Below are 24,930 nucleotides of genomic sequence, written 5' to 3'. Positions count from 1 at the left end.
CTCTCTCTCTCTCTCTCTCTCTCTCTCTCTCTCTCTCTCTCTCTCTCTCTCTCTCTCTCCACAATTTCATTATTGTTGTTACTCGTACATATTAGGATAATTTTTTTAGTTCTGTTCTGTCAGCTTGTTCTCTAGAGATCAAAAGAGGAATCTATGTGCTATTACATTCTTAGGCTTCAGTTAGTTGGTTAGTTAGTAGTTAGTTACTCAGTCGACCAGCTATCAGGATGGTTGTTAGTTATTTAATTTGTTAATGGATTTGTTTGTCAATCACTTACTGAGTTATCTATTTAATTATCCAATCAGTCGATCAGTCAATCAGTTTCTTAGTAAGATAGCCAGTCAGTCAGTCAGTCTGTTACGCAAGTGGTACTTTATTAGTAAGCCTGTCATTTACCTATGCATTTAGTTATTCGGTCAGTTATACAGTAAGTCAGTGAGTGAGTCAGTCAGTTATATAGTTGGTCAGTGAGTGAGTGAGTCAGTTATACAGTTAGTCAGTGAGTCAAACAGTTATGTAGTTAGTGAGTCAGTCAGTTATACAATTAGTGAATCATTTTATTGTAACAATATTTTGGTGAGAGATTTTTAAAGTTTACCCATCACTTGTTTCATGGCCCGTCATTAAGCAACACAAGATTCCTAGTACTGTTTGTTGCATCACCGCGGGTTCCCGGCGTAGATGAATCATGCATAGATAAGACGCACTTTGGAATACGTAGCTGACTTCCTCTGATTTTCTCCTGATACGTGGCAGCTTAGATTATAACTCGTCATTCCTGATTGCGTTGTTGATGGACCGGCTGCGCCTTTGTTCTCGAGCTTTTCAGTTGACTTGCCTTGTTGATTCAGTGACTTATTGACTGAACGGTTGACTAGATGACTTAACTCAATAATTGACTAATTGACTAAAAGGCTTACCGTAGTAACTGATTAACTTACTGACTCACTTAATTGCATAACTGAATGACTGACTAATTGCCTTGACTAACTACTCATAACTTGTCTAACTGACTTTACCCAACTGCCTTGACTTACTATTTACGAGTATAATTCGAATAACTGACATGACTAATCGACGCGCATTTGGTAACTGACAACTGACTGACTGACTGGCTTACCAACTTGACCTGATTTAATCAACTCGACAAATTGAATTGATAAACTGACTCGAACAATTAACCCGCCCTAACTCGTTCCCCTAAACACCCTGCATAGCCAATCAAACAGCTGATAACGCGGCTCAGTGTTCCTGTGAGTACCTGGATGTGATAAAAGCTTCACCTACATACCACCAAAGATAGATAGATAGATAGATAGATATATGGTTGGTGGACTGATAGATTAATTGATAGATAGATAATTGGGTAGATAAACAGGTAGATGGATAGGTGGATAGATAAGTAAATAGACAGAGAGATAGACAAACAAATAGATAGATAGGTAGATAGATTATTAACTGCAAAGTTGTAAAAAAATATATCGTCGTATTACAGAGAGAAAAAAAAATGACATTTACTGACATTTATATTCTGAACACACACACACACACACACACACACACACACACACACACACTAAAGGAACAAAATATATCAATAAATAAATTACATGGTAAAAACAGAAGAAAACATCGAAAAAAAAAAAAAAAAAAACATACAAGAAAAATAAACTAAATATGTACACCAAACCACCACTAAGACACGACATCAAACAAATGCAAGCAGGACTTCCCAACCCCGTGTATCGTATGTCCTTGAGGTAAACGCACTGCATCTCATATCTGCGCAGAAGAGACAGGTGCGCAGCGAAGGACGCAATGTTGTGCCATGTACCCAACATACACGTACCCACCGAACAAGCATTTTCACGTTTTAAATATCACTTGTTCCCTGTTTATGATGCAGGTGAGGGAGGGAGAGAGAGCGGAGCAGTAGGAAGATGGAGGCAGAGGGGGAAGGTCGAGGCAGTGAGGACGAAGGGAGTGGCACGTGGAGTGAGGAAGAAACGTGTGCCTATATTTTTTGGTCACGGGAGAGGCACGTGAATATCTTTAGTCTCTCCAGTGTTATCTGAAGTGGTGAGCCGGTCTGGAAGATAAAGAATCTCAGGTGGACTTCCGTTTTGTGTGTGTGTGTGTGTGTGTGTGTGTGTGTGTGTGTGTGTGCGTGTCAATACGAGTGAATACTGATAGCCCTTGCTGATTACGTCATTGCAGTGTGAAGAAAAAACAAGGTGATAAAAAGAGTGCTCTCATGGCCTGTGAATTTATGTGTATATTTGTGTTTGTTTGTGTGTGTGTGTGTGTGTGTGTGTGTGTGTGTGTGTGTGTGTGTGTGTGTGTGTGTGTGTGTGTGTGTGTGTCCGTCCATTGTCTATGTGCGTGCGTATGTAAATGTACATTGTATGTGTACAAACATGTATTTTCATGAAAAGTATGAATAGTAGTAGTAATAGTAGTAGTAGTAGTAGTACTAGTAGTAGTAGTATTATACGTCAAGATAAACACCACATAACATGCTGAAAAACATCACCGTAATTAATACCAGTTTTCTTCATCCTCAAACAAAACACAATAATTGAATTTCAAACAAATAAGTAGCCAATAAAACTAAGCCCCCTAACCCCTTAAACCACCCTCCAATATCCACTCACGTAAGCAAAACAAACAGTCCATGTGGCTTCCTGTAATATTCCCTTATCTTTTATCAGGCTACTTCACGGGGGGGGGAGGCAAGGAGTGACGAGGACATTGCAGTGTATCCAGGTGAAGAGGCGATACAGATTTTCACTCGCCAGTTCCTTGTCAGTTTGAATCTTACCAAGCAAGTGACAACAACAACGTCTGCCGAGAGAGATAGAGGCAGGCACACGCACATACACGCACGCACGCAAGGCTGAGACGTAAGCTGAACAGTGCGCAAGTTATTTTCGGAATGTGGCGCGTCTTGAGAGAGAACCGACCCGGACTGGTGAGTTTTTGCTGTGTTTAAAGTTTATTTACGTGTGTAGGAAGGAAGGAAAAGTGTGTCGTGAACCGCTGTCATGTTGTGAGGCTGTTTTTAGCTGTGTAAGACAAGGTTTCCTCTTAAAACTATTCCTGTCGTGGTATATTGGGTTAGGTTAGACTCTACCAGTGTTGTAAGACTTTTAGGTCGTGTAAGACAAGGTTTCCTCTTTAGACTATTGATCTGGTGCTTTATTATGTTAGATTAAGATTCCCTCGAAAAATTATTCTTCCTTTTGATCTGTTAAGATAGATTAAGGTATGTTAGATAATGTTGGGGTAAGTTAGGTTAGGTCTATACTAGCTTGTAAGAAGAAAAGATAAGTATTTGTGTGTGTGTGTGTGTGTGTGTGTGTGTGTGTGTGTGTGTGTGTGTGTGTGTGTGTGTTATATTATTGGGTTGTGTTTGATCAGGTGAGGAGGAAACGGAAGTGTGGTTGTCATAATGAATGTCGTTTTGAAGATTGATACACGAAGGGAAAAAAGTTAAAGTGTCTTGTTTCAAGACTTCTTTACTCATGCAATATATATATGTATAGAGAGAGAGAGAGAGAGAGAGAGAGAGAGAGAGAGAGAGAGAGAGAGAGAGAGAGAGAGAGAGAGAGAGAGAGAGAGAGAGAGAGAGAGAGAGAGAGAGAGACGGGGAAGGTGGGGAGGGAATGTGCGTCATATTAGCTTTTTGGCCCACTGTTATCGATAACATAGATACCTTTCCCTTTACACTTTGACTGACAAGAACAGACACACATCCCCAAACAGACTTATCAAATTCCAACGATCTATCCTTGAACTCCTGCCGTGTGTACATAGAACGACACGTCTTTCAATAACAGGAAATCCACAAAACAAAAGCAGTAATCCAGCAGAAGACAACATGATAATGACAACAGAAGACGTGACAGTGATAAAGCGTTTTCCTCCGATCATGTGTAGCCAAGGACACGAGACACCATAAGATCCTTTTAATGTGACTCCAAATGTCATTCAGTCAGTCAGTTGAAGGATAAATTAGGATTTGTTTTGGCACCACGTGGTTGGTAAGCCGCGCGAGGTTACTGAGTACTGCCATAAGAACATGAGAATAAGGGCACTGTAAAAGGCCAGTTGATTCACACAAGGCGATGCCTAAATATTGTTCAGTCTTACCTTGAAATCATGAAGCAAGGAAACTTTGGTCAAGAGTCTCCGTGATATTTTGGTGATTGACTAAGTGGATAAGTTCAAGACTGCAGCAGCGAGGTGATGTAGCGCTGGGAGGGCAGGAACTGATGATGACGATGATGGTGACGAGGGAGAGGGTTCTTGACGTGCCTTTGATGGTAGTAGTGATGGTAGTCATCATGATAGCAAATGGTGAATCGTGAGAAGGATGGCCATAACTAAACACGTAACTACTACTACTACTACTACTACTACTACTACTACTACTACTACTACTACTACTACTACTACTACTACTACTAATAATAATAATAATAATAATAATAATGATAATAATAATGATAATAATAATACTATTACTACTACTACTACTGTTAGTACTACTAGCACCACCACCACTACTACTACTACTACTACTACTACTAACTGCACCTCCTTCCCCAGTTGATCCTGTTGCTGGTGTTGATGTCCAGCCTGGGGAGCTTGACAGTGGGCGCCACCATGTGGAGCACCAGAGGCATGGATGACAACGCCCTTATGCTCACACTGTTCGGCGGTGAGTGGCGGGAAGGGATGTGATGATTGCCTGCGTGACAGCCTTTTAGAGAGAGAGAGAGAGAGAGAGAGAGAGAGAGAGAGAGAGAGAGAGAGAGAGAGCACCGTTTTCTTTTGTATTTTTTTACTTTCCACTGCAATTTTTATTGAGGTAAAACAACGAAAGCTTAGTTTTTTTCTTTCTTTTAATGGGACAGTAGTAGTAGTAGTAGTAGTAGTAGTAGTAGTAGTAGCAGTAGTAGTAGTAGTAGTAGTAGTAGTAGTAGTAGCAGTATGGCGAAGAAAGAGAGGATACGAGAACTGATAAAAGAATAAAAAGAAAATGCAGGAATAGGTCACGGCGCTGTATCAGTTCATCAGTATTTTTAGATCAGAGGCGAGAAGTCCACAAAACCTCGATGACTGACAGGCGAATAAGGTTAAGTCCTAAAATGGATTACAGAGCAAAAATTGGGAATTACCACACATCCGCTGACTAAGGTGGTACGCTACTGTATTATACTCTTAGCTAACTCTTACGTCTCCTCCTTCTTAACCTCTCATTCCTCTTATTACCTCTTACTCCTACCTCCCTTCTCCTAACTCCTTCCACGTAACCCCCTACCCCTCCTCCCTCTTATTGCGTCTTAAATATCCCCTTCCTCCTGTTCCCTTCTTAACTCCAACCTCTCATTTCATGATATCTTGTTCGTAACTCCTCGAACTCCTTCCTATCAAGTCTTGCATCCTACATCTCCTTCCTCTTATTATCTACATCTTAGGTTCTATATTCCTTTTTCCCTTGACTTACTTTATTTTCTTTCGTTTTATGTGCGTGCGAGGAGGGCTAACCAAGGGGAGAAAAGTGAAAGATTGGCCTCTTAAATGCTGCTCCTAAAAAGCTACTAAAGTTTTGAATATGTTGGGCAGTTTAGTTGCGAAGATGTCTTGATGCGCTCCTCTGAAAACGATTCAAGTCTTAGGAAGAGGGAACCGAAACAAGCAGACAGTTCAGAGTTTTCCAGTGAGAGGGATGGAAGAGGGAAGATACTGGTTGAATGTTGCATTAGTGAGGTGGACAGAATGAGCTCAGGAAGTAGAATACACAAGGGACTCAACCTGTTCCTCTGACCCACAGCAATCGTCCTCATCTTCGTCATCGCGGGGGTCGCAATCACGATGTGCGCAGAGCCATTCAATCGCCAGTCGCAAAACCTTCCCTTCTCGGATCGCCCTCCTAAGTACAGAGAGACCTGGAGACGCCAGCACCTCGAGTCTTGCTCCCAGGCAACCGACACCATTCCTGGAGCCGCCTCCTTGGACACGCAGAGGGAACGTAGCGACACTAATTTCTCCCGGCTAGACGTAAGGAGCCTGTTTCACTCCTTGGCCATCCCGGGGGTCCACCAGAGTTCCAGAAGAAACACGTCTGCCAGTGTGATCAATGAACACATGAGGCATGAGCTGGAAGTTAGCGGGAGACCCACAAGAGCCAACACCGCCCCGGCCTGTGACGAGGGACTGCCCACATACGAGGAGGCGATGCATAGGTGAAAGTCTTGACTGTGGAGGTACCACTTACCTCTCTGCGTCCTCCCCCACCACTGTCTGTGCTCTGTCTGGCGAGGGAATACAGAACCGTGGTCAAACCTGTCTTCTGTCGGCACGAACCCAGCCACGTGCAGGTGACAGTCATTATTCATAATCTTGTGTAGTCTGACGAAGGAGATTTAGCGGCCGAACTAGAACAGTGACGTCTGTTGGCTGTTTTCTATGGAGGTAGTGACGACTGTTAAAACAGGAAGCTATGAAGATATACACATAGTCGTCTGTATAGCTTATGTAACCTACCTGTGATTCCTGACCTACGCTATAAGTACTGCACCATCTATGTGATTACACATCCATTCCATTTCATTCCAGTCCCGTCCAGTCTGGTCCATTATAAAGGGTCCAGAAAGCGTCTTAAAAGTGACGTTTTGGCAGAGAATGGATAGGTTTTTGCGTCCTGGAAGTAATGAGGAGCCTGTAGGTTAGTGACAACTCTGCTACTCTTCACCACCAAGTCCTGGAGCAAAAATGTATTGATATCCGTGTTTTGGCAAATAGAATGATCAAATTCGTCCTTCATGAAGCGTTCAGGAAGGCAGAACAAAGACTGGACCATCATTACCATCACGTCCTCATCCTTCCCTTATCGCATCACAACATTGCATCGCCTCTTGCCTCCATGACATCGTGCGTGGTGTGAAGACTGATATAATGCGACCACGGGCTCCGGTGCTCACGTGATTCTCAAAACTGTGTTCTTAAACGGTCCTGCGCCTCATCTGGACAATTTTCAGCAGGCTTTAATGGATGTAAATGTGTTTTCTTAAGTGTTTTTTTTTTTTTTCATGATTCTAGTGATCATTTAACATGGATTCATTAAAATACCCGTGAGAGCCAAACTTATCCTCTCCTTGGCCTTTGAAAATAGTCTTGATGGAAGTTCAAGGTGTTTAAGAATACAAGAATACATTGTTATGTTTCTAGTCAATATGTCTTTGAGAGAGAAGTGGCGCTCTCTCGTACTCCTTGCTGGCTCATGTGATTCTGTTGCGACGCCATTAGCTGTCTTGTAGTGGAGAGAGAGAGAGAGAGAGAGAGAGAGAGAGAGAGAGAGAGAGAGAGAGAGAGAGAGGTGAAATCAGTGTGGGGAATAACAAAGCCACGCTGCTGTGTCCGGTGTGTGCTAGTTTTGTCGAGTTGTACTCTGTAGACTATAAGCATATCAGTAACATTTTGTATTTACGAATTAACATATGTAACTTATTTAAACATAGCATTATTTACCTTCAGAGAGAGAGAGAGAGAGAGAGAGAGAGAGAGAGAGAGAGAGAGAGAGAGAGAGAGAGCCTACAAGAATACCCTCAAGGACATGCAGACAGAAAAGGAAGTCTAACTACCTCACTCACCATCATGTGATCGTGTCCTGCTTGTCATGAGGTTCCTGGCGTCACGTGTGTGTGTGTGTGTGTGTGTGTGTGTGTGTGTGTGTGTGTGTGTGTGTGTTCAGCTAATCACTCAACCCAGACGACTTCCTTCTAAACGTAAGCATTAACGTACGACCTAGAGCAACTGGTGCAACAACTTACTAGTATTCCTGACCGTCTTGAAAATATGCCCAACATTTTTTTTACCTTTTCCTGACCTCTAATCCTTCTGCTTATGCTGTCACCCTCTCTTCTCCGTTGGGCTCCTCCGATCTGTATCTTGTCCTATCGCTCCAATCCCTCCTCAGGATCCCCTAAGCGGAGGTGCCTCTGGCGTTTTGCCTGCGCTAGTTGGGGGGACCTGAGGAGGTATTTTGCTGATTTTTCCTTGGAATGACTACTGCTTTTGTGTCAGAGACCCGCCTTTGTGTGCCGAACGCATAACAGAGTTAAACCAAAGTTAAACCAAACTTCTTGTCCTATTCACTCCTACGCTGATGATACCACCCTGCATTTTTCCAAGTCTTTTCATAGATGTCCAACACTTCAGGAAGAAATCATTTCACGCAGGGAAGCCACAGAATACTTAACTTCTGCTCTTTCTAAAATTTCTGATTGGGGCAGAGCAAACTTGGTATTGTTCAGTGCCTCAAAAACTCAATTCCTCCATTTTATCAACTCGACACAACCTTCCAGACAACTATCCCCTCTTCTTCAATGACACTCAACTGTCCCCCCTCTTCTACACTGAACATCCTTGGTCTGTTCTTTACATACATTCTAAACTGGAAACTTCACATCTTATCTCTAGCTAAAACAGCTTCTATGAAGTTAGGCATTCTGAGATGTCTCCGCCAGTTTTTCTCACCCCCCCAACTGCTAACTCTGTACAAGGGCCTTATCCGTCCATGTATGGAGTATGCTTCACATGTCTGGGGGAGTTCCACTCATACCGCTCTTCTAGACAGGGTGGAATCAAAACATTTTCGTCTCATCAACTCCTCTCCTCTAACTGACTGTCTTCAGCCTCTCTCTTATCGCTGCAATGTTGCATCTCTAGCTGTCTTTTACCGCTATTTTCATGCTAACTGCTCTTCTTATCTTGCTAACTGCTTTCTTCCTCTCCTCCCGCGGCCTTGCTGCACAAGACTCTTCTTTCTCTCACCCCTATTCTGTTCACCTCTCTAATGCAGGAGTTAACCAGTATTCTCGATCATTCATCCCTTTCTCTGATAAACCATGGAACTCCCTGCCTGCTTCTGTATTTCCACCTTCTTATGACTTGAATTCCTTCAAGAGGGAGGTTTCAAGACACTTCAGTTTTTGGCTACCGCTTTGGACCCTTTTCTGGGACTGGCATGTTTTTTTTTCCTTGGCCAGTGTCCCTCCTACATAAAAAAAAAATTATATCAGTTTCCCATAACTATAATTTCGACAAATAGCAATTAACCACTTAACGCTGAGACGGAGAGAGAGAGAGAGAGAGAGAGAGAGAGAGAGAGAGAGAGAGAGAGAGAGAGAGAGAGAGAGAGAGAGAGAGAGAGAGAGAGAAATTCCGTCTCACTTCTACCAAAAAAAAAAAAAATGAAAATAAAAACAAAATAAACTACACCACCATCATCATCTGTTTCAAAGCGAGACCGTTACCTAGAAAAACACTCATGGGATAGAACCCCTGGAAAATAAGTATCTGGAGGTGTCTGGCAACTAACTTCTACTCCCTACTGCTTGTCCCCCCTCTCGCTCACTCTCACCGCCTGGCTTCCCTTTCACTCGATACCGGCTTGGCAAATCTCCCCGCTCCACTCTCGTCCCAACCTCGGCAGTGACGTGAGGGACAAGGTGTGATAAAGGTTGCAACGAACAAACGGTGAGTCAAAGGAAGTTAAGGAGTTTGTGTTAGTAGGGGGAGTTTACTGCGTGATATGTTGGGGTGGGAATGTGATCGTGGTGCGCTGGTGTGTGTAGGGCACGAATGATTGGGGACTCTCTCTCTCTCTCTCTCTCTCTCTCTCTCTCTCTCTCTCTCTCTCTCTCTCTCTCTCTCTCTCTCTCTCTCTCTCTCTCTCTTAACGAAAAAAAAAACCATGCTCGTGTTTCATGTATTAATCAAGGATATCCTAGCAAGATTTACTGGTGCCACAAAGAAACAGGATCCTCCATGTATTGCCTTTATTCTTAAAACGCTTTCTGTATGGGCTTTCGTCAGAACTTTTTTCCAAGACTACGAAATTATTTATTGTAGGATTCTCTCGATACTAGTCAAGCTATTTTTCCTCTAGTCACCAGAATTGCGAAAAAATAATAATAAAAATGATAATACCGGATATCCACTGAATGTATATCTAAAGAAAAAACAAAAAACAAAGGGATGACTCATCGCTAAATATTAAAATTCCCCGCAACACAGAGCCATGACAGTCAAGGTTTTGTGAGCTTACACGTATAAATCCTGACAAGACGTGGTGTTGGGGTATAGATCCACGTGGTAGTTTACGATTATGATCCTCGCTCTCGTGGCCAGTGACCTCATAAAAGAAAAAAAAGAATGGAAAAAAGTAATAATTAGTCATCACAAAGTGTGTGTGTGTGTGTGTGTGTGTGTGTGTGTGTGTGTGTGTGTGTGTGTGTGTGTGTGTGTGTGTGTGTGTGTGTGTGTGTGTTTTGCTTTTTCTCCAAACCTTGATTTTTCGTTTCTCTAACCTAATCTCTCTCTCTCTCTCTCTCTCTCTCTCTCTCTCTCTCTCTCTCTCTCTCTCTCTCTCTCTCTCTCTCTCTCTGTGTGTGTGTGTGTGTGTGTGTGTGTGTTACTGCCAGAAGGCGTAATCGCAGAAGGCGTAAGAAAATAGAGTGAGGCGATGGTGTAAGGTGATACTGAGGCCCTAGGTTTACATCCGGAGGTGTCGAGACAGCATTGACGGGAAAATAAGACATAAGGGGAGATGAATAATTGTGCTGACTCAAGGGACCTCCGAGGTTGACCTCTGTCCCTATGGCCTGGCAGAATAGAGGGGCGCTTTATTCCTCTGGTTAGGCCGAGAGGCAGAGGGAAGCCTGCTGTTGTGAGAAGAGCTGTACTCTGGTCACTGGTAGAGCGGTGTGGAAAACGGACGGCAAAGTACCCAGGATTGTTCAATAGACCACGAATACGTAAGTTGAAGAGACAACATTGTTCTATAGACTATGGGTCGCAGGGACACAGGAACATTATCATGCTTTCAGTGTTTCAGTGTATTTCAGTTACTTAATTGAATTATTCTTCTTTTACCACAAATTACTTTTGTTATGTATGTTCATCTTCCCCCCACCTCTCTCCTGGGCCCCACATAATGGTGTCTCTGACAGGAATGACTTGTATCAAACGCGTATGTTGGACTGGCAGTGGGCCCATGCAGGCTCGTGCGGTGTCTATTTTCCACCGACCGCAGGCGAGGGAGGTTGTGCCGTTTGCAGTCATTTTGTGTGTGTGTGTGTGTGTGTGTGTGTGTGTGTGTGTGTGTGTGTGTGTGTGTGTGTGTGTGTGTGTGTGTGTGTGTGTGTGTGTGTGTAATTATATAATATCTAGCTTCATATACTACTTATTATATTTATTAACTAATAATAATAATAATCTTTCGTTCTTATTGGTTTATTCTACAACTTCACATATGAACCAATCATGGGTCGCGAAGGAATGAAATGTTCCAAATAGGGTCGCTCATGAAAAAGTTTGAGAACCACTGTTCTATAAGCTTAAATGTTGAGACACTATATACGTTGTGAACCGTAAGGAATGTAATTGTTGCTACAATTATAATCTGTGTATTGACCAATATATGTACTTACGATCCCGAAATCGTTCTTGTCAGGTTTGACCGTAACTGAATAAATTAACGAGTCAACGAAACGGGTCTAGTTCCTATCCACTTGTCGCATTGTGGCGGCATAAGTGTGTGTGTCTACCTGTTATATTAACCTCAGTAAGAACTTTTTGTTGCACCAAGGAGTAAAAAAAAAAAAAAAAAAAAAAAAGTCACGCTACAGTCATCGCATCCGGGAAGAGAAGACCAACCAAGGCCGGCACAACATTTTCCACACCCATTCCTTCCTTTCCCGCCCTTCCCTTCACTCCCCCTTCCCCACACGCGCATGACTCCACCCCCAGTCTCCACCTACACACACCCACTTGGATGTCTTCACTCCTTACCCAACCGTTCCCTTCTCCTGTCTTCTCTAGGTCTTTGTTCTTGTTGTTTTCCTCATCTTTTTCATTTTTTCTTACCTTTTTGTTCGTATTCTTGCTTTTTTTTCTATTTTTTTTCTTACCTTTTTATTCGTGTTCTAGTTATCTGAGTTCATCTTATCGCATTTCTTTCCTCAAACTCAACTGTACCCTTATAAAAAATCACTACATCATTACAATCTGGTAAACCCCTCGCCTTCACCTCCCACATATATTTCCGCCTTCACTGTGACGCCACTCTCGTCTGGGCTCCATTTTGACGGTAAAGTAACATAAGGCGTGAGGGAGCGAGCGCGGCGTAGGGTATGGAAGGAAGTCGGGTGAATGAGGATGTGTGTGTGTGTGTGCGTGTGGTGCGTCATAGGATGGATATTTGAAGGTCATAGTGATATAGTGTATGTGAAAGATCCTCACAGGTGTGTCTTCTCGGTATTCAGTCCCCTTTGTTTGGTGTATGTGCTGACCTTAAAGTAGTGTGTAATAGTTTATATTTAACTTAGTGACAGGATGCAACACCGTACTAGGCTGTTTGATTTCACCTCCCAAATATACACATTAAATAAGGGTATTAGAGAAAAGGATGACTGCGGCTTATTTTAAAGAACAGAAGGTGTAATCAACAGCTATTAAACGTTCTGAAGTAGTAAATGCTAGCTGGGATCTCCGCTAGGCAGTTTAATTTCACTACACGGCATTAACAAAAATCATAATGGGGATAGAATGTAGTATTGAAAGTGCAATATACAGATACTCTTTATACTGGAGGTTTGTTTGCTAGAATGGTCATGTCCTTTAAAGTGTAACTAGTTTATTGATAAGGGAGGGTATTAGTGATTTCTGGAGGAGTCATGTCTTGCGTGTAGTGTTAGGTGGAGCCACAGTTCGAAGGCGACAGTGGACGAGGTGAGAACAGACGAATGGAGCCAAATTGATCACAGCAGATAAGATTATAAGAATTCACGAGCCAGTTTATCAGTTGGTGACGTGCACGATTCTCTCTCTCTCTCTCTCTCTCTCTCTCTCCTCTCTCTCTCTCTCTCTCTCTCTCTCTCTCCTCTCTCTCTCTCTCTCTCTCTCTCTCTCTTTCTCTTACGTAACTCCTGCGGTTCCTCGCCAAGACCTTAAACCTAAACGTGCGGCAAGGTGAGAGGGAAGGATGATGGCGGAGATGACGATGGTGGGTGTGTCATTACTTCGCTAATTTAAGGTTGTCTTTTTTGCTGACCTTCCTCCATCGAAGAGAGAGAGAGAGAGAGAGAGAGAGAGAGAGAGAGAGAGAGAGGAGAGAGAGAGAGAGAGATGAGAGAGAGAGAGAGAGAGAAATTACCTCATTTTACCGCACAACACAGGAATTTTAACCATAACCTCAACAAACAACATGGTATTTTAAACATAATTGAGAGTAGGATAGACAGGGACACAAGAGCACTGTATAGTGGTAGACGGAGTTATATAAGGCAGGTTCACATTAGTCCATAGCATTGTTTTTTTTTTCATAACTGATACCAACTCAAAAAACCTCCGTGGTACCCTCCAATTTTTTTTTTCTTTTTTTGCTCGTCCTTTACATTGGCTATTAATTTGTGTTTTCGATGTTGTAAGGAGGATTCTTATACATAACTTACGTTGTGCTGCGTTCGCGTACTCTTCTTGGCTTGTAACTCTGCGATCCGAGGCACTTTATCGTGCTATGATTAATGAGGAATACGAGATCTTGTCCACGTGGTCTGTTCTGAAATAAATCAGTTATCCGTACACAGAATATTATCATTATTTTTGTTGTTGTTGTTGTTGTTGTTTGTTGTTGTTGTTGTTGTTGTTGTTGTTGTTGTTGTTGTTGTTATTATTATTATTATTATTATTATTATTATTATTATTATTATTATTGTCGTTGTTGTTGTTTGTTATTTTTTTACTTTATTTTTTTCTAGGATTTTTCGTAAACATCAACCTTACTCTCGTACTAATAACATTTCCAAGCCACACCTGCACGAAGACCCATTAGAAAGAGGAAGGTTACAGAGAGAGAGAGAGAGAGAGAGAGAGAGAGAGAGAGAGAGAGAGAGAGAGAGAGAGAGAGAGAGAGAGAGAGAGAGATTGCAGTTAGTCCTTTAACCTTGAAATATCATCAATATTCCACTACTACACTACTACTACTACTACTACTACTACTACTACTACTACTACTACTACTACTACTACTACTACTACTACTACTACTACCGCCACCACCACCACCACCACCACTACTACCACTATTACTACTACTACTAATACTACTATTACTACTACTGCTGGTGCTGCTGCTACTACTTCCACTACTATCACCACCACCGCCCTTTTCATTGCCTGCGAGAAATACGCATATATCAGCATTACAACGCCCCACCCCCCAATCAAAAACAAAAAACAAAAAAACAAGAATGCTTATACCTTTAATACAGAACATTTGGGATTAATTTAAATAAAACACGAAGAGAAATAGGATTGGTGAAGGGCAGGAGAAGGTGAAGCAACAAACAAACTAGCTAAGCATCAGACGAGTCCCTAATAGCAGAGAAGCACGGAGGCATGAAGGGAACTCACACACACACACACACACACACACACACAGAGAGAGAGAGAGAGAGAGAGAGAGAGAGAGAGAGAGAGAGAGAGAGAGAGAGAGAGAGAGAGAAACTTGACAAGCAGCCAGGATAATAGACAAACACACCGACAGATCAATACATACAGATAAGACTCGCAGATCTACATATAAATATATAACACACACGATCATATAAATGCATACTCACATGGGGCATTATAAACAGATAGACAGACAGTTACCGAGATAAACATGTAAGCATTAGGTATCGATGACATAGAGGTGGGGTGCTGCCTGAAGGGAAAAGTGACCATAAGGAATTAATATGATTTGGAATGGAAGTCTTTGTAGTGTTTCCGTCCAGGGGTCAGCGAGGGACATGTCCTGGCTAGCCTTCTCAGATCAATACGTGAGGGTTAAGTTAATGGTCTCAATCACGCCACTTCTTGGAAAGCTCAAACAATGACTCCTCTTTCCTTGGTGCAGCGGTTCTTAGAGCGAGTGTTTTCTCAGAGAGAGAGAGAGAGAGAGAGAGAGAGAGAGAGAGAGAGAGAGAGAGAGAGAGAGAGAGAGAGACTACAACTGGCCGTTTTCTCATAAATTTCGACTCCCACTACACGGAACAACTGCTCTCTACCCTCAACCTTCACCTTATCCACTTTCCTCCCTTCCCTACCCTTCCCTACCCTTCCCTTCCCTTCCCAGCCTTCTTAAACCCTCTTTCATCTTTCACCCCAACCCTCCCTCTCCCTCGTCCAGTCATCTCTCCCTCTGGCCACATTGAAACCGTCCTGTTGTCCCACCTTCCTAGCTATTGAAAAGAATTACCAGCTTAATCTAGTTTGTCGTGTTGGTTTCTACGTAGTCTATTGGTTATTTTCGTCTTCTGGTTTTTACGCGGTTTGTCAGTTGTTTTGGGTTTGTAAACGCTTTCTCTTCCTGTGGTATCTTGTTAATGGTAAATGGAATTTATACTGTTAAAAGCTAATGTGAATGCACCGCTACAATATTTATTTATTTATTATTATTATTATTATTATTATTATTATTATTATTATTATTATTATTATTATTATTATTATTATTATTATTAATCATGCACACACTTGTGGTTCCTGTGTATGACCAGTACCCGCCCAGCCTCGCATGCCGTGTTGCTCATGCATGCTTGTTCGGTGTTAATTCAAGAGAGTGGCAGCCGCGTTACTCGCCTCTTGCCTTCCCATCTCTCTTCTCTGCTTTTTCCTGTCCTCATCTGCACTCACCCTCGTTCTTCACCTTTCTGTTGGATTTTATTCAATTACCTGTACATTTCACGATCACAGCAATAAGAAGGTTCATATTCTAAGAAACCCGCCCTCAGTATTGAGTGAGGAACAATGCGTGACATGACGACTGCTGTAATATTGATACATTTTTTTTTTTTCACACACACACACACACACACACTGCTTGCTCTGGTAATGCATTCCACAGATGTTTTGCGCCATTTGGAAGGCTTTATGCCTGCACTTCCTGGTCTTCTGCTACCGTCTTACCGATAAAAATCCTCTCGCCCGCGCACTTTGCAGGCCTGTGTGCAATCTCACTACGATTTTGGTTATCAGCTAGAAATAAAATATAAAGAATGGAAATGGTTATTTTTGTTCATCTCAAAAATTTTAAATCAATATCAGATTTTTTTGTGCCTTCTAAATTTTAATGCAACCGTTGAGCGAATTTTAGTTATAAACAGGCTGAAAACTAAAAGAAACAGGTTGTCACATAAGACAGTATGCGGGATTCTACATACCAAGAGATTCCTTAAAGACAGCTGTTGCCACTTTTCAGTACAAAAAGAAATAATTAACACTGAAGTGTCATAAGAGTGCAGCTAGAGAAATTGATTATGACTGATATGGATGTGATCTAAAATCAACACAAAACTGATTTGGAAACCTTTATGAATCCATATAGCATTTTATTTTCCCTGCATTCTAAAGGATGCGAAATAAAAAAATAATAATAATAATGTATGGTGTTGAAATAGTGTGTGTCTGTGTGTGTGTGTGTGTGTGTGTGTGTGTGTGTGTGTGTGTGTGTGTGTATATATATATATATATATATATATATATATATATATATATATATATATATATATATATATATATATATATATATATATATATATATATATATATATATATATCATTTAATTAGAGTCCAGAAGTTTTGGTGAAATTTTTTAAAAAGTTGGCAACACTACAGGCCAGTGACGTGCTCCATCCCACTGTGGAGGATGGGCTTCTGTCTTCTGTGATCGAGAATGGAGTATTTATAGAGTATGGAATATTCATAGTAAGCTACTCTATGATGCTTCCACGATATTCACTCTCTTCTCTTGGAAGGAATAGCTGCGATTTCGCTCAAACTCATGTCGGTAATGTTGAGTAATAATCTGGCATTTGGGCATTCAGTTGTAAGGATTGTAATACTATAGTCTACATTATGAATTTTATTCCTACTTAAATGTCTTCTGATTCCAGTATAGTAAATTTTAAAATAATAAAAATATCTGTGGATCCCTTGAAATTGTTCCATGGACCCCTGGTTAGGAACAATTGCTTTAGAGAAACTTGTTAGGTATTCGCTAGTCGGTAACACACGTTGGCAACTAAAGTTTGGCCTGCACACTGGCTCCCAAGTCCCACCCAGTCCAGAGGCCAGAGCTCAGACACAGACTGACTCATTCCTGCGTGAGCTGCTGAAATCGTCAGGCGATTCTGTTCTGCTGTAGTTATTAATTCGTACGGATATCTTGTAACTATGCACATTCTTTTTTCGTACTTTTTGTAGTGTTCTTTATTTGGGATTTTGTGAAACTAGAATACAGCGGGTAGTGTGTGTGTGTGCCAAGAATGGGATTTGTTGGCACTTGGCAGGATTTTGTGTAGCATAGAATAGTGTGTGTGTAGAAGGTAGGCAAGTTAAATAATGAGGGAACAAACTTTCTTGTGTCGTGCATTCGAAATGAGTCAACGGAGGACACAAGCATTATTATCAGCATCATCATCGTGGTGGCCGTGGGAGTTGTGAAGGTAATGGTGAAAGTGGAAGGTTATGAGGTTTTCCTCTGCATTACCCAGCTGCCATGGATGGCCTCTGAGTGTGTGTGTGTGTGTGTGTGTCAAGTCGTAGGAGGTCAGATTTGAGTGGATTTCTTGTTCCACCTCCGTATTATCTTTTATAACTTTCAAAGAGAAGGGGAGGATGGCTGGGGATTTCAGTGTGGTGAGATAGGAAGGAGGAGAGCGTATCCCCCCTCCCTTTAGTTCCAGCCAAGCCCACCACCACAGCCACCACCGCCACAGACCGACGCCCAAGAGTCGAGCCACACTCATTTAGCTTCCTGCCCCAGTTCCTGTGACGTTTATTCGTCTGAGTATTGATTCCTTTGTGAGCCAGAAAGGGTGTGGTTTTGGCCAAGACGAAGCCATCCTGGTGAAGTCCTAACACTCATTATATTCTATCACTATGTACCTTTCATTATCCATGTCTATATGTTTGGATTTATTACTCTCCATGAGGAATCTTAACTAGTTACATATCTGTATTAAATCATTAGTTTGCTCAAGTACTAACCACATCAGTATCTACTATTCATCATTCTATCTGTCCTTTGTATATAACTACCTGAGTCTTGAATCACCAGGATGTCTTGTATGCTCATTTTGAATAGGGAGACGGGAATAGATTTAAGCTTGGATTCAACTTCATAACTCCATTCCCATCTCTCCTCTTTTATTAGTGTTTTTAACCATTTACACCGCTTTTGCGTCTGATGTCACCTGCTGTGTGATAAGAACTGCAGCTGCACACTATGAATAGCGTCATGCATCCTTACAGTGGGGCGATTTATATTAGAGTGCAGGACTCGTGCACCCACGCTTCTTACGTGTGTAAACCTCGAAGTGCCCATATCTCTAAGCGATGTACGCTTAAGGAAAAAACAAGTACGACCGTGGGGCTTGCTGCTTCTTATTTATTAATAAATAAAAAAATAAAAAAAAACAGGCCATATTCCAAGGCCACAAAAGTAGCCGGGTCTTCATGATACTGTTTCCCATGATGATCATGTATATGACTCCCAGAGGCTGAATGACGTAAGCGACTTCGTGGCCGAAATTATTTTTATTGCAGTGTCTTTCCCAACCTTCCTACTGGGACGGGAGAGAGCGCGGGCGTCAGAATGGACCCTACAATATGGTTAAAAATCCGAGTGAAATTATCCACGGAGCCTTCTTGTCGCGCTTGAGTGATCTATCAACTGTAGGGGCCAGAGAGAAATAATTCCCTCTTCACAGCAGCGTGGGAAGAGCCAGGCAATGACAGCTCTTGTCATATGTCACGCCGGTGTAGGCTGATCCCGAGTGCTGGATAGATATCGAGTGAACCTACACCTACACCGGGACACCTCCCTACCACCACACCTACACACTTCACACTTTCCCTCCCTTCTAGCCTGCTTGCTACCCTTAAATGACAGGCTGCTGTCTCAACTTTGCTTTGACACAACACGTAAGCCTTTCATTATTATGGCGAACAACAGCGTACCTCCTGAGGACCCGGGACCTTCCAAAGGAAGAAAAATATCCTTGAAAGACAAAGAAGCATAGGGGAAGCCTACGTGAGCTTTGGAAGCATCAGATGATTCAATTATTTCTTTATATTCTGTTATCCTTTATACCGGTGTATTTTCATAACGTTTATTAGTTATTTTGTTTTAGTTTCTTCCAGTTTATTTATTTATTTATTTACTTAAGCTTGTACCATTCTCTTCATTTGCATTCATCTTAGGAAGTACGTGTGTCGCTACGCTTTTGCTTCATAAAATTGATAAGTACACAAAAAGATTACTTTTAGTAGTTGTGATTTCCTTATTAGTACATAAAAAAAATAAAACGACTTGATAAAGTAAAGGAAAACAATGTGGGGGCGCTAAATATAAATTTAATGTAGCTATGTGTTATTCTTAACGAAACCGTATCGAAGAAAAATCCAGTCACCTATTTGTTTTTAATAATCTAATTGTAATTTCATAATGTAATTCAACTTTTTTTTTTCTCTTCCGTCACTCTGGCTGTAGGCGCCTCATATAGTTTGTTAAATTATTACTAGAATCACAAAAGCAACCCTGAGAACTCTTAACAAGTCATCGCAGCGTGTTAAAAGCAATCGAGATTAGGTGAAATGTTTGAAAATAATGAACCACATTGAAAGAGGATGACGTGAGTAGTAAATGCAACCCCTGTTTATAGTATACTAGTTACATAATCGTCTGCGTATCCTGAATGGGTCAGACAGTACTGCCAAGCATATGAAAAGGTGTATTCTTCTCACAGTGAATTTGCGGCTTCACTTTCGTGGAAACCACCCAAACAAACGAGCACCTCTATGACTGACATGAAGTTCTAGCCAAATTCCGGTAATAGTAAGAAGCCTGCGGTAGAAAATGTCATGTGGAAGAATTGGGAATGGCGTGGGGAAAAAGTTTCTTACACACGTAGGGAGGAGGAAGACAGCAGTGCAACACACACACACACAGACACACACACACACACACAGGGAGGAAGAAGGTAGCAATGCAACACAGACTTTTCACTACCGTTTAATTTACTTTTCGGAATCTTCTTGATAGAACATTTTGAACATATTAGTGTAATTGAAATGAGTCACCACATTCATGAAGGAAATTTTGATGTAATGTAAGGCAAAGAATTCATTGTGTATATTCACAGATGATGTCATGACTATGCTTAGCTATGGTATGTGGACGGTATCGAGACTTCTTAATTATGTTTGTGGGTTACACCAACAAATTCAAGTATGCAAATAATAATAATTAGTATGAGAAGTTTTCATAAATTTAATATTCTCTGATAACTTATGTAATTCTGCTGCAAATTCTGCTTGAATAACTATTGACATTCTTGAGTTGCAAGTGCATAAAACTTGAAAGGTACTCCACACATTTAGTAACTTTTTTTTTTTCCCTCTCTCTCTCTCTCTCTCTCTCTCTCTCTCTCTCTCTCTCTCTCTCTCTCTCTCTCTCTCTCTCTCTCTCTCTCTCTCTCTCTCTCTCTCTCTCTCTCTCTCTCTCTCTCTCTCTCTCTCTCTCTCTCTCTCTCTCTCTCTCCAGATAAGAGATGAGCATTTCCTTCAGTAGCCGCACCCTGCTGGTGGTGCTGACTGCCTTCGCCATCATGAATGCAGGTTGGTCACAAGAACATCAGAGAAGCTGCAGATTCTCATGTATTTACTGGTATTCAAACCCACTTGTCCTGGATAGGAAGCCTGTATTCTTAATTAAATGCATTGGGCTGTCAACAGGACAATATTTTCAAAAGCTGCAGAAATTATAAGTTGGATGCTTTTAATCCATGCTGTATTCATTTAACCAAAAAGAAACACCACCATATACATTCTATTTATATTCAGCTAGTATTTACCAGTCACCTTGATTAGGTATTGTTTTGCCTGTACTCAAGAGGAAGTATAATTGATAATCTTGTATTTGCATTCTGTATTCTAGAGGAAGTATGGGGAGTGTCGTGGGATAGTGAGACCACACACACTGTATGAGTATAATTGATGATCTGGTACTTACATCTTGCTCCTCTTTCAACAGTGGCAGCATTTATGTGTTACACCAAGACCATCGGTGAGGATGACACCTCAGTGGCGTTTTGTAGCAGTAGCACCTGCTACTCTAAGGGTGGCAGTGGTAAGTACACACCATCCTTCCATCTGAACTATTTACTCTCCTGTAAGCATGTGGGTAATGTTAACTCTTACTGCAGTGGTTCATTCTCAAATGTAATAAAAGAATCTGGTGAAAGTTTAGGTATAATTTTAAGAGACCCCCTAACAGCAGAATTGACTGAATAGTTCAAGCCTCTTAGAGCTTAGTTTCATTTTCATTTACCAAGATCTTTAAAAGGTTACTCATATAAAATAGTGAGTCATCCTGTTCTAATGCTATTACAAATAAAATTTTTAATTATCAGAAGTAATAATTTTATTTACCAACAGTTGGAAACAGTAAAGACGCCATGAAAGGTTGTTCTGAGGAGCCTCACGAGGATGGTTGTATGGAGACTGGCATCCCTGGCATTGCCTCTGCTCATATTTGCTACTGTTCCACACCACTCTGCAACTCAGCCTTCACACCCAGCAATGTCCTGCCCCTGTTGGTGCTTCCTGCCATGCTGCAGTATTTCCTGTAAGAAGTAACACTGCTTCTGTCTTCTGGAAGAGGTGCTGCAGAGGTGGTGAGCTCTTGATAATGTGTTGGAATAAGGAACACCAACTTCCAGACTATACAAATTTAATGAGACCAGTTTTTTATAACCATACCCCTTTGGGAGTACAAAAAGGCAATGTTCAAACCAAAAGAAATTGTTACTTTGCTTGCATTTTAATATGCTAAAATGTATCTAACTGATTTATAGCAATGACTTCCAATTTTTTTTTTTTTTTTTTTTTTTTTTTTTCTCTAAAGCTTTTGAGTCTGCTTTCAACAAGAAGGTTCAGGAACTTATGATAAAATCTGGCATAATTCTTCAATTTCCAAGGTTCATACAGTTTCTCTCCATCTCTTTGCCTTGATCTCAAGTTTCTTTCCTGGCCTTCATCACTGCAGTGATAGACAGCCACTAATCTGAACCTGTTAATAGTGGTGCTCCACAAGGTGCTGTCTTATCCACCATATTCCTATTATTCATAATTTATATGAATGAAACTATCCTATCCATTCCTACACTGTTGATTATACCCTGCATATCTCATTATCATCATCTAGACACAGCTCATCAAGAACTAAACATGTTACACATAGAATGCCTTTTATTTTAGTTTGGGGTGTGGCAGACCTTGTATTGTTCAGTGCCTTAAAAACTCAATTACTTCATCCACCCACTTGACACAGCCTTCCACACAATGGTTCTGTCTAATTCAGCGGCACTGAACTCTCCCTTCTCAACACAACTTAATTGCACTGTCTTTTTATAAGAATCTCAGGTGGAAGTTTCATCTTTTTTTAGAAGAGTTTCCATGAAGATAGGGGTTCTGTGTTGCCTGGAACTTTTCCTCATCCCAGTTACTTAGTCCATGCAAGGACATTTTGCCCATGTATGAAGCACTGTTCCAACTGTGGAAGATTCAACTCACATATCTCTTCTGAACATGTGGAGTCTGAAGCCTTTCATATCATCAATTCCTTTCTTCTGACAGACTGTCTTGATGCTCTCACCCAGTGTCACAATGTTGCATTGCTTTACTATGTAATACTGTATTTACTGGTATTCACTACAGTTACTACAGTTACTGTTCTGAACTTACTAGCTACATGCCACCACACATCCTGTGGCAAAATGTTTCCCTTGGATCTTCTTACTGGTTTCTATTTTGGGAACACTAGTATTATTTGTTTTAATTTTGTTTTTATTTACTTTTTATTCATTTGTTTTATATTTTATTTATTTATGTATTTATTTATATTTTTTTCATTTTTTATTAATTAATTAATTTATTTATTTATTTATTATTTTATTTATTTATTTATTATTATATTTTTTTTTATATCCCAGTCTCCCCAATACATAAAAAGATAAATAAGTAAGCTCATCAGAGGGACCCATTCTCCAAAAGATCAAGAAAAAGGGATGTTGTTTTAGTTTGTGTTTGTTCAAGTAACCAAGTTAGAGTGTCATTGAGCAGACCAAGGTAGTGATGTGAAATTAACAGTTGTAGCCTGGTGTCTATATATCACCCATTTTGGCAGAAGCTTTTGAGAATCATGAAAAAATGTCTGGAAATTTGAAAGTTGCTTAACAATCCTTAATTCAGTTTCATGTGTGGAGTATATTCCTTGCAATTTTTTTTATTTTTTTATTTTTTAGCTGTAGAAGGAAGGCTGTGCTGTGTGCTTTGTAAGCTACTTTAAGTCATGGACAGCAGCAGGGTCACCTAGGTGTGGACAATTGTACTCCTAAGTAGGATGGAAATTGATAGGATTATAGATTCAGGTGAGACTCATTAGAACTAATACTCAAAATTAAAAAGTGACACTCAAGTTAGCATGTAAATTAGTGAAACAGAGGAGTTGATGGTGGAGAGGCATGGCATGACAGAGTACACTTGTCTTCTGGCTGATGTAAAAGTCCATTCCCAGTGTAAGGCAGAGATAATAAGGAACTGCTGGTAAAGGTTTAGAATTGAAGTTTGCTATGTGGTAGGTTTCAACGGGGGAGACAGATTCTGAAGTACAGTAGTAAGCTTCAGAGATAAAGAATCAATTCTGTGTGTTTATATATATTTTGATATGAAATTGTCTAGTTATGAATCTACTTTTTTGTCAGGAAATGTTCAGAGACTTGCACGTTGTAAAGGTTGATGTGACTATTCAAGTCTGTAGATTTTCTTAATCAAGCTGCTTATATTTTGTACTTTTAGATGTTTTACGCTTTGTGATTGTATGATGAAGTTTCTCATCATATTAAATCTAAACTTTCATTTTGACCATTTTCTTTGTTTCCTCCTGTCTCCTGTGTACTACATATTGGTCATAGAAATGCCTCATGATGTCAAGCCTATTTCAACTTTTTCCATTCCTCTATCCAACACTATTTGATCATACAACCAGTTCCACGCGCACTGATCATGTAAGTCAATTTGACGAGTACTTGATATTTTATTTCTTCTTTGCGTAATGATCATACAAATACGTACATAATTCATGATGTCAAACTTATCCCAGTCATTCAACACCATATTCAAGAACCGATTTCCCTCCTTCAGACACTTGTAAACAGTGACTTATATTAGTGTCTACTTCCTAGGTTGAGTCATTTCTAGGACGTCAATAAAGCAGTATGATGAATTATGTATTATGAATAACGTTAGGGAGACACTCGTCGGCCTTATCTCTTGTATCGAATCACCGTGTCAAAGACTGAGTAGTTGCACGTCTATCTTTTATCTTGTGATAGAGATGAGAATATGAAGATAACAACATTAATTATAATAATGAAAAAGTAAATATTTCAGTCATCGTAACACAAGGCATCATAAACGTCTCCCCTGTTGTATGTGACGTAATTTATAAACGTTTGTTCCTCTCATCCAGTGAAATATTAATGAACCAACGGCAGCTTAACTTGAATCCCTCCACTTGTTAGCGTGTCTTGTTTATACCATAATGAGACATAGGTGATATATAGTACTAAACGACCGGGTAATATTAACGTATAGTTGTATTATGATTAAGAATAACAACGTGTCTCTTTTTTTCCACGGTAGTTTGAACGCATTTGAAGGTATTACTGTGCACTCCATCATTTGTATTTGACTTATGGTTTGTTTACATCTGGTAACACTTGTTGAGTGCTTCACTGCTTCAGTCACC

At 40.7% G+C, this 24,930-nt stretch overlaps 1 protein-coding gene across 4 annotated transcripts; it reads left to right on the top strand.

Moving 5' to 3' along the window:
* The first annotated feature begins 1,940 nt into the window (after nucleotides 1-1,940).
* On the top strand, nucleotides 1,941-24,038 carry LOC135115236 (uncharacterized). Of its 4 annotated transcripts, XR_010275919.1 has the most exons (7): nucleotides 1,941-2,080; nucleotides 2,713-2,972; nucleotides 4,613-4,724; nucleotides 5,841-9,547; nucleotides 20,665-20,738; nucleotides 21,154-21,249; nucleotides 21,558-24,038. XR_010275919.1 is itself a non-coding variant. In XM_064031779.1 (4 exons), exons 2-4 carry the CDS (start codon nucleotides 20,672-20,674, stop codon nucleotides 21,749-21,751), a joined length of 357 nt encoding a protein of 118 aa, XP_063887849.1. In that variant the 5' UTR covers nucleotides 9,393-9,547; nucleotides 20,665-20,671; the 3' UTR covers nucleotides 21,752-24,038. The 4 variants fall into 4 exon arrangements, 3 of the variants coding, with proteins under 3 accessions (XP_063887849.1, XP_063887850.1, XP_063887851.1); XM_064031779.1 differs by lacking the exons at nucleotides 1,941-2,080; nucleotides 2,713-2,972; nucleotides 4,613-4,724 and having other exon boundaries at nucleotides 9,393-9,547; XM_064031780.1 differs by lacking the exons at nucleotides 1,941-2,080; nucleotides 2,713-2,972; nucleotides 4,613-4,724; nucleotides 5,841-9,547 and adding an exon at nucleotides 17,142-17,285.
* Nucleotides 24,039-24,930: the final 892 nt, after the last annotated feature.

Source organism: Scylla paramamosain, chromosome 29 (assembly GCF_035594125.1).
Source record: "Scylla paramamosain isolate STU-SP2022 chromosome 29, ASM3559412v1, whole genome shotgun sequence".
Classification (NCBI taxonomy): domain Eukaryota; kingdom Metazoa; phylum Arthropoda; class Malacostraca; order Decapoda; family Portunidae; genus Scylla; species Scylla paramamosain.
Note: the sequence above shows the minus strand (reverse complement) of the source record. Positions and strands in the feature narration are given on the sequence as shown.

Bases quoted from the DNA above. Each gene is read 5' to 3' on its own strand.
- LOC135115236 (XM_064031779.1), top strand. From the start codon at position 20,672: ATGAGCATTTCCTTCAGTAGCCGCACCCTGCTGGTGGTGCTGACTGCC. The intron at 20,739-21,153 runs GTTGGTCACAAG...CTCTTTCAACAG, and splicing joins CTTCGCCATCATGAATGCAG to TGGCAGCATTTATGTGTTAC. The intron at 21,250-21,557 runs GTAAGTACACAC...ATTTACCAACAG, and splicing joins CTACTCTAAGGGTGGCAGTG to TTGGAAACAGTAAAGACGCC.